At 37.8% G+C, this 14,478-nt stretch overlaps 2 protein-coding genes and 1 long non-coding RNA gene across 3 annotated transcripts in view; 2 read left to right on the top strand and 1 right to left on the bottom strand.

Moving 5' to 3' along the window:
- The window catches only part of LOC107701242 (transmembrane protein 184C-like), a 9,333-nt gene extending 3,737 nt beyond the window's left edge, over positions 1 to 5,596 (top strand). The window contains exons 2-8 of the mRNA XM_016503205.1: positions 126 to 290; positions 786 to 860; positions 1,434 to 1,527; positions 1,733 to 1,845; positions 3,222 to 3,321; positions 3,525 to 3,696; positions 5,189 to 5,596. Of these exons, the coding sequence (XP_016358691.1) occupies positions 126 to 290; positions 786 to 860; positions 1,434 to 1,527; positions 1,733 to 1,845; positions 3,222 to 3,321; positions 3,525 to 3,696; positions 5,189 to 5,454 (985 nt within the window). The 3' untranslated portion in view covers positions 5,455 to 5,596. The remainder of the gene's footprint in view (positions 1 to 125; positions 291 to 785; positions 861 to 1,433; positions 1,528 to 1,732; positions 1,846 to 3,221; positions 3,322 to 3,524; positions 3,697 to 5,188) is intronic.
- A 985-nt stretch (positions 5,597 to 6,581) lies between these two features.
- Positions 6,582 to 14,478, top strand: part of LOC107701249 (uncharacterized) — a 12,154-nt gene continuing 4,257 nt past the window's right edge. Inside the window, exons 1-2 of the long non-coding RNA XR_001635625.1 lie at positions 6,582 to 8,516; positions 9,444 to 9,446. This is a non-coding gene — a long non-coding RNA (uncharacterized LOC107701249). The remainder of the gene's footprint in view (positions 8,517 to 9,443; positions 9,447 to 14,478) is intronic.
- Positions 8,695 to 14,478, bottom strand: part of fhip1ab (FHF complex subunit HOOK interacting protein 1Ab) — a 20,836-nt gene continuing 15,052 nt past the window's right edge. The window contains exons 9-12 of the mRNA XM_016503211.1: positions 13,419 to 14,375; positions 12,050 to 12,228; positions 10,287 to 10,407; positions 8,695 to 10,208 (exon numbers count right to left, since the gene is read on the bottom strand). Of these exons, the coding sequence (XP_016358697.1) occupies positions 9,997 to 10,208; positions 10,287 to 10,407; positions 12,050 to 12,228; positions 13,419 to 14,375 (1,469 nt within the window). The 3' untranslated portion in view covers positions 8,695 to 9,996. The remainder of the gene's footprint in view (positions 10,209 to 10,286; positions 10,408 to 12,049; positions 12,229 to 13,418; positions 14,376 to 14,478) is intronic.

The following is a 14,478-nucleotide window of genomic DNA, read 5'->3' as shown; positions in this document are numbered from 1 at the left end:
CACACTCACACACACACACACACACACACACACACACACACACACGTGTCCTATAAATGAGAATCAGCAGATAACATACAGATAATAGCAGATAATAACTCATAATGGTGTGTGTGTTGTTCCAGGATTCTCTGGATGGTTCCCATATACAGCTTAGACAGCGTGAGTAACAAACACGAATCCCGAGACACTGCTGCTTATTGTCAGGAGAACAATGTCCTACAGCTGCGTTTGTGTGTCTTGCAGTGGATCGCATTAAAATACCCCAAGATCGCCATCTACGTGGACACGTGTCGGGAATGCTACGAGGTACACAGCAGTGAGACCTGTAACCACCATCATCGCACTGTACGACACACACACACACTCATCTAGATCAGTGGTTCTGAAGATTTACTGTCTGGAACTTGATTTTATTTTCTGTAAAGCTGCTTCTTTTTGTATTTTTTTATTGTAATATTATAATAAATAATAATTATATTTTAATTATATTAATATACATATATAACTTCCACTTATTTGTGATTATAGGATACATTTTTAAAATTATGTTTAACCTTCAAATATGACGATTTCACAGCAATTTTTACTTGGTGAAATATTTTCGATCTTGACATAACTTTATTTATTTTTCAAATTTCTCATATATTTGAAGGTGTTTTTCCCCACACACACACACACACACACACACACACACACACACACACACACACACACACAGGCATCTATCTATGCTGAGCATGCATACAAGTCAAGTAAGATGAACATGTCTCTGTCTTTCTCAGGGTTCTGTTGTTCAGATGTAAGCTTGGAGTTCTGCAGTACACAGCAGTGAGACCTGTAACCACCATCATCGCACTGTACGACACACACACACACTCATCTAGATCAGTGGTTCTGAAGATTTACTGTCTGGAACTTGATTTTATTTTCTGTAAAGCTGCTTCTTTTTGTATTTTTTTATTGTAATATTATAATAAATAATAATTATATTTTAATTATATTAATATACATATATAACTTCCACTTATTTGTGATTATAGGATACATTTTTAAAATTATGTTTAACCTTCAAATATGACGATTTCACAGCAATTTTTACTTGGTGAAATATTTTCGATCTTGACATAACTTTATTTATTTTTCAAATTTCTCATATATTTGAAGGTGTTTTTCCAAGACTCAAAGGAGTAATTCACCCAAAAATGAACATTTGCTTAAAGTTTATAATCCACAAGTAATCCACTCCAGTCCATCAGTTAACATCTGGAGAAGACAAAAGCTGAAACAAATCCATCAAGGCGTTAATTTTTATTCATTTTAAATGATTTTTTGAGACCCACTGATAATAGCATGTATATTGATGGATAAACATATATATATATATATATATATATAACCAGACAGCCGGTTTCTTTGTGTCTGTACTGTAGTGTGTGTCAGCTGTGTGGAGTTTATGATGAAGGTAATTTCAGCTTCAGAAACGCCTGGACGTACCTCGTTATCGTCAACAACGCCTCACAGCTGGTAACCAACATTTATTCATTTATAAATATAATTTATATTATAGTCACAGACTGTGGCACTAAGAAAATGTATCAATGCATTGCTGATACTGACACATGCTAATAGTGTAATATAGTAATTATATGCTATAGTAGTCAAATGTCTGGAACTACTGGTCACGAGTCGAATAAGGAAGATTGGTTTGATTTGCTTGTTTTGTGTTGAGTTTGCGATGTACTGCCTGCTGCTGTTCTACCGAACGCTGAGAGAAGAGCTGAAGCCTCTGAGACCCGTCGGCAAGCTGCTCTGCGTCAAACTCGTCGTCTTCGTGTCCTTCTGGTACGTTCATGTTCACACTCACTAATGCAGCGGAGAGAATCTGAAGCTGATGTTTGACAGCTGTTTAGTGACACTAAACTAGTATAATAATAATAATATACAATTCAATTCAAATCAATTCAAGTTTATTTGTATTGCACTTTTCACGATCGTTGCAAAGCAGCTTTACAGAAAATTTTTAGTTTCTACATTATATTTAGGAGTAGGTTATTAGTGGTGACTATGATGGAAATGCACAGTAAGAATCATGCAGTTAGTTACAAATTGCATGCAATCAAACAGACGGTGAACACTATTAACTGCAATGATTATATGTTGCGATTAAACTTATAGCAAAATTTGGTAGTTTTGTATGTTGTTCCAGGGTTGGCATCATCCGAGGTCTTCTGTGGGGAGTATAATATAATACTGAATTTAAAGACAGATGGTTGCTAGGGTGTTTCTAGGCAGTTTGTAGGATTTTCTGGATGGTTGCTAGGGTGTTGTTAGGCAGTTGGTTGCAAGGCAAGTGATAGGTGTTATAGATGGTTGCTAGGGCGTTGCTATGTATTACTAGGCAGTTGCTAGGGTGCTTCTAAGCAGTTTGTGTGGTTGGGTGTTTGTTAGGGTGTTGTTAGGCAGTTGGTTGCCAGGCAGGAGATTGGTGTTATAGATGGTTGCTAGGGCATTGCTATGTAGTACTAGGCAGTTGCTAGGGTGCTTCTAAGCAGTTTGTATGGTTGGGTGGTTGTTAGGGTGTTGTTAGGCAGTTGGTTGCAAGGCAGGAGATTGGTGTTATAGATGGTTGCTAGGGCGTTGCTATGTGGTATTAGGCGGTTGCTAGGGTGTTTCTAGTCAGTTTGTAGAGTTTTCTGGGTGGTTGCTAGGGTGTTGTTAGGCAGTTGGTTGCAAGGCAGGAGATTGGTGTTATAGATGGTTGCTAGGGCGTTGCTATGTGGTATTAGGCGGTTGCTAGGGTGTTTCTAGTCAGTTTGTAGAGTTTACTGGGTGGTTGCTAGGGTGTTGTTAGGCAGTTGGTTGCAAGGCAGGTGATAGGTGTGATAGATGTTGCTAGGGTGTTGTTAGGCAGTTGCTAGGATGTTCTGTGTTTGCAATGGAGTTGATAGGTATAATAGATGGTTGTTAGATTGTTAATGGGAGGCTAGGGTATTGCTAGGCAGGGGTGTCTTTGTGGTTGCCAGGGTGTTGCTAGGCAGCTGCTAGTATGTTCTCAGTGTTTGCAGTGGAGTTGATAGGTATAATAGATGGTTGTTAGATTGTTAGTTGGAGGCTAGGTTATTGCTAGACGGGTTTCTTTGTGGTTGCTAGGATGAAACATGCAAGAATGAGAAATAAAGCGTGGGATGTTGTATGTGACGTGTAGTTTTGTGTTGTAGGCAGGCTGTGCTGATCGCTCTGCTGGTGAAGGTCGGAGTGATTTCAGACAAACACACTTGGGAGTGGGACAGCGTGGAAGCCGTAGCCACGGGACTACAGGTGAACATACACACACTCTCACACACACACACACACACACACACACATTTATCCAGCTGTTTACATCAGGATATGTCATAAACATGAGATATTTTGTTTCTGAAATAAAAGAGGACATGATTTAGTCTTTTGATGAACTGTATGTGTGTTTAATTCTGTGTGTTTGTGTGTGTATGTGTGATAATGTGTGAGTGTGTGTGCAGGACTTCATCATCTGTCTGGAGATGTTTCTGGCAGCGATCGCTCATCACTACAGTTTCAGCAGTCGTCCGTATGTTCATGAGGATGATGAAGGCTCATGCTTCGACTCGCTCCTCGCCATGCTGGACGTCTCAGACATACGTGCAGACATCGCAGAGCAAGTGCGCAACGCCGGTGAGAACGATCACGGACACGTCTAATGCTGTTTATAATTACTAGCTTTATATAACTATTCATATATAGTTATACTATACATATTTTTTAAATAAAAATTTTAATAATATAAATACAATTATTATTGAAATGATTAAATAATACAAATGTATTTAAACTTTTTTCCTTTTGAAAACTGTACACAATTACCAACAATTTCTGTCTTGCAAATTTTGTTACAGTAGCTAATAAATGTCACATGGGCATTTTTATTATAAGCATGTGCTAGGCAGTTGCTAAGGTTTCCTGGGTGGTTGCTAGGGTGTCACTAGTTGCAAGGGTGTTCTCCATGATTGCAAGGCAGCTGATGGTCACTAGGGCATTGCTATGTGGTTGCTTGGCCGTTGCTAGGGTGTAGCTAAGCAGTTTGTAGAGTCTTCTGGGCGGTTGCTAGGGTGTTGCTGGGGTGTTTCTAGTTGCAAGGGTGTCCTCCATGGTTGTAAGGCAGCTGATGGTTGCTAGGCAGTTGCTAGGGTGTTGCTTGGGTGTTCCTTGATGCAAGGGTGTTTTCCATGATTTCAAGGCAGCTGATGGCTGCTAGGGCGTTGCTATGTGGTTGCTAGGCAATTGCTAGGGTGTTCCTGTGGTGTAACTAGATGCAATGGTGTTCTCCATGGTTGCAAGGCAGCTGATGTTTGCTAGGGCGTTGCTATGTGGTTACTAGGCAGTTGCTAGGGTGTTCCTGTGGTGTAACTAGATGCAATGGTGTTCTCCATGGTTGCAAGGCAGCTGATGTTTGCTAGGGCGTTGCTATGTGGTTACTAGGCAGTTGCTAGGGTGTTCCTGTGGTGTAACTAGATGCAATGGTGTTCTCCATGGTTGCAAGTCAGCTGATGGTCACTAGGGCATTGCTATGTGGTTGCTAAGCAGTTGCTAGGGTGTTCATAGATGCAAGGGTGTTCTCCATGGTTGCAAGGCAGCTGATGTTTGCTAGGGCGTTGCTATGTGGTTACTAGGCAGTTGCTAGGGTGTTGCTGGGGTGTTCCTAGATGCAAGGGTGTTCTCCATGGTTGCAAGGCAGCTGATGGTCGCTAGGGCATTGCTATGTGGTTGCTAGGGTGTTGCTAAGCAGTTTGTAGAGTTTCCTGGGTGGTTGCTAGGGTGTTCTCAGTGGTTTCTAGACAGTTGCTAGGTGTCAATATGCTGTCCTAAGTCAATTTGTCTCCAGCTTTTATGATCTCATGATCGCGGAACACAACGCAAACATTTTTTGTCATGATTTGTCATTGCGCTCGCTGATGGTCGCTAGGGCATTGCTATGTGGTTGCTAGGGTGTTGCTAAGCAGTTTGTAGAGTTTCCTGGGTGGTTGCTAGGGTGTTCTCAGTGATTTCTAGACAGTTGCTAGGTGTCAATATGCTGTCCTAAGTCAATTTGTCTCCAGCTTTTGTGATCTCATGATCACGGAACACAACGCAAACATTTTTTGTCATGATTTGTCATTGCGCTCTGCAGGCCGTACGGTGTTTGGTCGTCCCCGTAAGCTGTTCTTCGGCTCTGAAGTGGATGTTGTTCAGGGTGAACACACCGGTCTCCTCGCTGGGACGTCCCACGAGCGCCACTCAGTCCCCGCCTCCCCGCAGGGGCGGTACCAGGGGCTGGGCTACACGGACACGCCCCACTCAGTCTCCGCCCCCGCCGGCTTCACATCCTCCTCCTGGGAGAGTGACAGCGACTCGGGGCCTGCGGTGGCCAATCAGAGCACAGGAACAGAGTCCTAGCAAACGGTGCGGTGAGGCTACGGGATAATAAAGACACTCAGACGTACAGTGAAGACCTGTTCACATCTGGATAATGCAAACAGAAATTATTCAAATGAATCTCCATTTCAGTCTCCATGAAAGCTTTACCTGAATTGAAGTAAAACAGCATTTTATTCAACGAAGCTACTGGAACCAATGTTATTGTAATATTATTTATATACTATACCGTTTTCAATAATATTTTGAATTAGCTTTCATTTTTAAATACTTCGAGTTTTCTTTTTAGTTTTTTTTAATATTTAGAAATTGTATGTGCTTTTGTCATTTACAGTAGTTATTTTAATATCACTGTTTATGTTTAATTTAAATTTATTTAAATTTTAGATTTTATTTATTTCCAGTTAGTAATTTTAGAGCTTCGACTTATTTCAATTAGTTGCCAAAGCAACATGTCTAATTTTAGTTTACTTAAAAATTTTTATCTAATATTTGTATTTTAATTTATTTTAGCTTTATTTTAACAAAAGTGTTCCTAATAGTTTTAGTTTTTAATAATAACCCTGTATCTGTTCTGATTTTTATATTATAATTTATTATTTTATTATTAATTTGTAATTTTAAATTATTATTATTACTATTATCATTATTATTATGCCATAAAAGTGTCAGAAACCGTAAATCCCAGAGACTCCAAAAACTCCCAACACTAGGTGGCACTATAATAAAAACATTGTTGTTATGTTTTTTAAATCTTGTACCAAAAAATGTATGCTTGATGTGAAATTGATGTGAAAAAATCTTTACACAAACCCATAAAATACAGACCTGTTCTTATTCTGTGCAAGTATTGTAAACGGTGTGTTATGTTTTAAATCAGTCACTAATAATATAAAAGTGCTGGCCTGATTCCTGTTAAATTGTTTAATATACTGCCATGTGACATTAACTAATGTTACATATATATATATATATAAATTATTTCATGTTGTGGCTCAAGAGCTTTTATAATATTGATAATCATGTTATGGAATTCAAATGTGTGTGAATATATTGTTTTTCCATTAAACTGCTGATATTGTTCTTTTACATTATAAATACATATCACACATACACACATAAATACTGTATACACCACAAATGGAGTTTTAATTTACCACCAGGGGGCAGAATAATATTACAAAGGCTCATATTAAAAACAACCCATATTTCTGTTGTCCTCCTCGTGACTGATTGATCTGTAAAAATATGTGTACAAAACTTTACATTGACATCATAACAGGTCATAAAACATTTCAAAAAGCTTCTTCTGCTTTAGTTTGAACAAATTGCAAATGTACAAATGCACAGCAAAATAAGGCTTGAAATCCTGCTCATGTTATTTTGAGTTACATTTGAGTTATTCAGTTCTTCTCTTCAGATTTTGGTTCTAGAGTTCTCAGGCATTTGTAGCTGAAAAAGACAGAATTTAAAGTGACTGCAGTGTCGGTTTTATCTAAAAATGATCTGAAAATGTTGTAAGCAGCGTCACGTAACAAACACACAGTGGATTCAAATCTCACATCGGCTTCAATTCAGTATTGAGATAAATCAGGTGGACAAAAATGTTACCCCTGATTATTCAGTGGAATACAACATAAAACATTTTCAGAAATTATTTTTGTGAAGTGCTTAGTCAACATGAAATCAAAATAATCAAATCTGCTGATTTATTAATTCATGTATGGTGCATGTCTTCATAATCTTTTAGCATAATACTTTCTCCACTTCTATACCAATTTTATCTTCATATAGAGATACTTGCAAAATGCTCTGCATTTTCTCATTGAATATCCTCAGAAATGTTCACATTATGGAAGTAAAATGTATTGTAAATGCCATTTCGTGTTGACTTTAAATATCACTAGTTTCCTGACAAGTTGTCTGAACGTTATGTTGTTTTGAGAAGCTTCACACACACACAAATAACATACTACAGGTTTAAAATTGGCTGATAAACAACTAATTACAGTGATTCATCTATACACAAATAATCAAATAACAACCCATATAATATGAAACACAAAGTCTGAATCAACAAAAAACAAAAATGGTTTGCTTGTTAAAGCAACAATCCAGGCAAAAATGAAAATGTGCTTGGGAATATACTGCATGAGTCACGTTGACTGATATTATTGTGCTTTTTTGTCCATTTTAGAGCTTGATAGGTGTTTTCTTAAATTAAAATCTGGTGATTCTTTGCAAACTCTTTGAGTAAATGTGAGTGTTTATTTTGAGGTGAACTGTTCCTTTAAAAGAGGCATTATCATGAAGACTGTGCTGTGTGTTTCTGCAAAATGAGCTAAAAGACACAGAAATACGACATCTGACCCTCCCAATACATCAAATTATACATCAGTGAAGGTTCACTTGCACAAATTAGGTCCGGATCTCTTTAATAGCAGTTACAAACCGTACCAGAGTTCACATGAACTGTAAACCAGAACCTCCAAACCAAACAAATAAATCTTCTGTGGCTTCAAGTGCATGTTTGAAGCTTTGAGCTCATCTGTATGCTAATGAATTTAACACTAATGTGCTTTTCGGTCATTTTTGACCAATTCTATTGTTTTTAAGCCTCCTGTTGTGTTCAAAAACTGAGTACAGCAGCTTTAGAGTTTGTTCGTCAAATTGACCCACAGTGGTTTTCATGCAATTTGTCAAAAATAAACACTATGAAAAGCACTAAAGATTAATGTAAAACAGAACACCTCTACTGTAGATGATCAGAGACTAAAAAATATAAAATATGTGAGAAATGTAATAATTCCCATCAATTTTTATAGTGTTGTTTCTATTGAGTTAGTGGTCAATTTGACCACATATTTTGATATTTTCATGTTTCACAGACACAAAATACGTTTTTTTGAAATTGTAGGAGGAAATAACTACAAGTATAAACAGTACCTAACATTATTTGTACTTGGTGTAAGTAGTTTTTATTGCTATTTGTACCTCCCAATGTTTTATTGTTATGTCCTTTTCTTAAACCCTTGTGAGAGTAGAATGAGTTTCTCACACTTTTTCAGTGCTGAAACAGACTAGTAATTGAGATCCAAAAAACTTACAAAAACAACCTTTGACAGATTTTTTTGATTGTGAAACCCAACTAGATAAAGAAACAGCTGCTCAATTTCGAGTAAACTTTATGAGTCTTAAATTTCATAAATTCACATGTATTTCATATTTTAGGCTTTGACAAGCTACAACAAAGTTCTTCCGTTGTTTACCGGCCTATTTAATGTTTTTCAGATTGTTGATTTTTGGCAAATTGCATAGAATCCAGTGGGGCTCAGTTTAACCCCAACACAAAAGTCCTAATAAACTCTGTACAGCCTTTCCAAAACACATCTATGTGCCGAAACTTTGCATGCATATGCATGAAATTTTAAGAAGAAATAAACATTTTAACCAGTATTTTGAGCAGTTTGAATATTTGAGCTTGGGTCAATTTGACCCAACATAAAAGTAGTAACAATTCTCAGCACAGCCTTTCCAAAACACACCCATGAGCGGAAACTTTGCATGCACATTCATGACACTAAATGAAAAATATCTACCAAATTTCAAGAAGAAATAAATAGTTGAATCAGTATCTTGAGTCATTTAAAATACGTATGTGGGTCAAATTAACCCCAACACAAAAGTCGTAACAAACTCCGTACAGCCTTTCCAAAACAAATCTATGTGCTGAAATTTTGCATGCACATTCATGGTGCTAAATGAAAAATATCCTCCAAATTTCAAGAAGAAATAAATATTTTAACCAGTATTTCGAGCAGTTTGAAAATTTGAGCGTGGGTCAATTTGACCCAACACAAAAGTTGTAATAGTTTTTGTACAGCCTTTTCGAAACACATCTATGTGCCGAAACTTTGCATGCACATTCATGACGCTAAATGAAAAATATCCACCAAATTTCAAGAAGAAATAAGTAGTTTAACTGGTATTTTGGGCAGTTTTTAAAATAGAATGTGGGTCAGTTTTGACCCAACACAAAAGCTGTAACGATTTTTGTACAGTTTTTCTAAAACACATCTATGTGTTGAAACTTTGCTTGCACATTTATAACCCTAAATGAAAAATATTCACCAAATTTCAAAAATAAATAAACCGTTTAACCAGTATTTCGAGCAGTTTGAAAATTTGAGCGTGGGTCAATTTGACCCAACACAAAAGTTGTAATAGTTTTTGTACAGCCTTTCCGAAACACATCCATGTGCCGAAACTTTGCATGCACATTCATGACGCTAAATAAAAAATATCCACCAAATTTCAGTAAGAAATAAAGAGTATTTCAAGCAGTTTATAAAAATGAGTGTGGGTCAATTTGACCCCAACACAACAGGGGGTCAAAAAACTTCAAACTTCAAAAAACTGAACTATAAGTCTAAGAGGTCATAAAAAACCCCCGACACATTGGCTGTTTGAGGTCAGAACTGACCGTCCTTAGGAAATGAATGGGAAAGCGTCCAGAGATGTTTGCATTTGATTGTTGCTGTGAAACTCACAATCTGAGGTGTGTCACTCCTCCGCCGTTCGCTCAGGTAATATGGAGTGCTCTTGCGCGATGGCTGCCAGCTCCTTCAGGAACTCGGCGAACAGAAACGTAGTGAACACTCTGTTCCGCAGGTGCGGCGGGATTTTGGGGCAGGGAGGAAGAGGTTTGCGTGGACGACCCGAGACGTGGCCATTCAGGAACCAGCCAGCGTTTTCTTGCAGGTGAACTTCTCTCTCTGACAGAAGGAGAAAGAAGATGGTTTCAGCTTGCAAACAGAAAGACAATCAAACAATCGGGACAGGACGATGCACACCTTGCTCTTTTAAGGCCTGGTCTTTGAGCAGCAGGTACTGGGCGGCTTCACGGACCAGCTCGGGAAAATCCGGATTGGACGCTGCGTACTGTTCAATCTGACAACCCACCGACAGCAGAACCTGAGACAAACACACAAGCTCGTTAGAGGAGTTCAGATATTGAGCATCACATCATCTAATAATTCAAAAGTCATTCTGATGTAATTTTCAGATTCATAAATGTTAGTTAATTAAATAAACTTTAACTGAAAATTTAAAAAAAAAAAAACTTACAATAATTTTATTTCCACTAGTTACCAGGGCAACATTTCTCATATTTTGTTTAGTTTAATTTGAAGTACTAAAATAACTAAAACTAAAGAAACTAAAACTAATATCTGAAGCTTAATAGAAACTATATAGACATATTTAGGAAAACTAAAATGACAATCACACACACATTCACAAAAACTTACTTTAAAGGCAAAAATTTTAAAATACAATTAAAATGGAAAATATAAAAGAGTCATTTAAATGTAGGCTTCTTATGAATATTAATTGAGTATTGTTTATTGAAGTTGTCCTGTAATACCACTGTTGCACACTGCATTGCATTAAATGTGCATTTAGGAAAACAAGAAGTTAGGTGTTGATTATGTATTAATGAAACTAACGTTTATATACTATTGTAGTATTTATAAATATTTTGAATTGGCCATTATTTTTATATTTACAGTTTTAGTGATTTTATGTGCTTTTGTCTTATTTTTTTCTATATAGCTTTAATTTATTTTTGTTTCAGTTTTAGTATTAGTAATTTTAGTACTTCAACTTGAAACTTACTTTATTTCAGTAGTTGCGCAGGCATTTTCTAATTTTCATTTTTTGAGTTTAATTTCCATCTAATGTTTGTATTTGATTCTATTTCAGCGTTTTTATTCAACAAAAATGTTTTAAAATAATTTTAGTTTTAGTGAACAATATCATCGCTGCTGTGTAAATAGAGTTTGTAAACAAAACGGCCTACAATGAACTTTATTCGGAATGATAGCATCACATAATGAGTAATGTTTGTTTGTTTATTTATTTAATGCATGTCAGCTACACTGTAAGAAAAAAAATATAGAAAAACGGATTTTCTTCTGTCAAGTTTACTGACTTTATGTTCAACCCTAAAACACAACATGATGCAACGTTTCATTTAAAATATGGGTAAAACACCTGTGAAAAATCAATATCAATAAAACAGCAGTTTTATATTAAATTTATATGAACACCATATGGACTATGGAGTGTAGCACAAGAAACAGGTTAAAATGTAGCAAAATATTAAAAGCAAATACTGAACAAAAACAAAATAAAACAAAAGGTTTTAAAAAATTATATTATAAAAATTATAACAAAAATTTATAGACTCACTTTATTAAAAATCTCGTCTATGAGTCAACTGAATGCTGAATGACTTTTAATATTAAATCTAATTTTGCATATTAATACTCAGTGTTGGGGGTAAAGCATTACAAGTAACACAAGTTACGTAATCAGATTACTTTTATCAGGTAACTAAATATAACTTTTGTTATTTGTTATTAAAAAACAAATAAACAAGCCCAGCCCAAGTGACAAAAAGTAACGCAAAAGTAACAATGCATTACTTTCCATAAAAAGCAACAAAGTAACGCAATTAGTTACTTTTGTTATGGAGTAAAGCAATATTGTATTGCATTACTTTTAAAAGTAACTTTCCCCAACACTGTTTATACTAATATGGAGTGTTCTGTACCTGGTAAAGTGAGCGTGCACCGGTCTGAGACACGGGTCTGGTGTTCAGAATGAATCCTTGCAGCAGCGGTTGTGGATATGTGGCCAGCTGCGCTAAAATCCCCGTAAGCAGCAGGTTGACTTCAATGGAGTTCTCCAGCATGTTCTCCAGACGGGACAGCAGGACGCTGATGAACGGCCCTGAGGAACCACAGATGCTTTAGACTGCTCTGATTGTTTGATCCAAACCCCGCTCTGATTCCACCCAAAATTGGCTCTGAACATTTGCAACAACTCGACAATGCTTCATTTCAGAAAGTGAGTCCTAACTGCTTCCATACTGTAAACTCTGTTAAAGCCCAACTGAACTGTTCTCTAGACTCAACAGAACATCTGAGCTTGGAAAACATCATCCAGATCAACCGAATACTGAATCAGATCTGCAATAAAGCTCCTCTAAACAATCGAAATACCTCAGACTCTTCATAGGACTGCAGTTTTTAACTGTGCAACTCAAAAATGTCTCAAAAATAAATTTCCACCATCTTTAACCCTGTAAGGCTACTGTATCATATTTGATTCACAAATTTCTAAGGCCTTTGAATGATCAACATGATCAAAACTTTGCTGTTTCACTCAATCTCCTCGTGTCTTCTTTCGTCTGATTGATAGTTTAGAGTGTTTTATCCAGTAAAAGTTCTTTTAGTGTAATTGTAGAAACGTCCAGCTTCAGCTAGAGCTTCTCGTGTCAAATCTTGACTGGTTTTGATCAAGTAAGCGTCAGAATAACTGCAGTAATATCTCCAGATGAACACTTACTGGACTGAAGCAGCTCAGCTTTACTTGATTCTCCATCAATCATGTTTTAGAGTCTCAAATCTAATCCTCAGGATCTTTTGAGGAGCGTTTGTTTCCAGAAGCTTTACTTTCACTGTTCCTCAGCGGAGGAATGATCTTCACAAGCCTCCAGAACATCTCACATCTTCTGAGGAGCCTTTATTTCTTCAGCTCTCAATCACTGCATTATATGTTCGGAGCATTTCAATCTCATCTTACTGAGACATTATTGGAGATACAGAGTGGCGACTGATATTTAGAAAACATGTTTATGTCAGATCTCATTGATTTACATCACAAGCATCAGAATTCCATCATAAAAATATCAGCATCTGCACCAAATTGAATAAAATCAAACAGTTTTTTCCTCCATATTCTCATTATATCAGACTATATGTGCCATAAAACCCTGATGGATCAAATAAGGTACCAAAAATAGAACACATATGCACACTCTTGCCCCGAGGTTCAATAAACTCTTCCACTTCAAAAATAAACTCTTCCATATTCAACCTCATCAATCATTCCAAACCATATAAAATCTCCCGACTGACCTGTAAACGAGATCCCGTGTTTCCTGCTCTCGGCTTTATTCAGTTCTTCATCTGCATCGTCTTCACCCTCACACTCCTCACAGAAGCAGGTAAAGTCCAGCTCCTCCTCCTCGTCCCCATGCAGGAGATCCTGCAGCCACTGGAGCTGCTCTTCATCCTCCACGACGGAGTCTTCCTCTCCGCCCAGATCCCGAATCAGCTCCAGACACTGCGAGATGAAGTCGTCTCCTGCGGCTTCGGCCGTTTTGCTCTCATTGCAGTTGTGGTCCAGATGCGCAGCATCACCCTCTAATTCCGGTTTCTGCTCCTCAAAACCACATCCGTTCACAATCGGTTCGGATTCTAGATGTTCTGCGTGATTATGGTTCAGTGTGTGATTAACCTGCATCAGATTGTTGTTTACGTAGTGATTGTGGGTTGGTTTATTCAAGCCGTTTTTGACGAACATCTGCCGGTCGTCGCGAGCGTCTTTTTGCGCGATCAGATTATAAACCAAAACGTCGTCCTGAAATTCCAACTCCTCGATATAACTTCCTTTAATCAGCATGATGGCGTTTTTACGCATTTCCTGAATGTGTTTCGGCGGTTCGTCTGGAACGTCGGGCGTCGGTTCCCTGTCCGGTGCGGCGTCGTACGTATCGTCCCATTCCAGCTCGAGTAGCGTCCCGACTCGCTCGCGGTCGCCGGTGGAGCTGGTTTCCGAAGGCGGATGAGGAGTCGGCATTTGAGGAGGCGGAGTAGAGCGAGGAAGGCGCTCGTCCTCATCCTGATACTCGTCCGGGGACGGATTAAGGCCGTCGTACGGAGCCGACCACACGTTGCACGCTTGGACGGTCGTACAGACGGATCTGTGTGCGTCATACAGATACTGAAGATAGTTCTTGTGCATCAGCGGCTCTGAAGCGGTTATTCGGGAGCATCCGACGGTATCTCCACCTGAGAACAGATCCTCCATTCCTGAAGAGGCAGAGAGGAGATTTAGGACTGAATTAGTGCCAAATTAAATTTAAAGATAAAGGGTTAGTTCACCCTAAAATGAAAATTCTGTCATTAATTACTC

This window comes from Sinocyclocheilus anshuiensis, unplaced genomic scaffold (assembly GCF_001515605.1).
Source record: "Sinocyclocheilus anshuiensis isolate Anshui unplaced genomic scaffold, SAMN03320099.WGS_v1.1 scaffold1514, whole genome shotgun sequence".
NCBI lineage: Eukaryota > Metazoa > Chordata > Actinopteri > Cypriniformes > Cyprinidae > Sinocyclocheilus > Sinocyclocheilus anshuiensis.
Note: the sequence above shows the minus strand (reverse complement) of the source record. Positions and strands in the feature narration are given on the sequence as shown.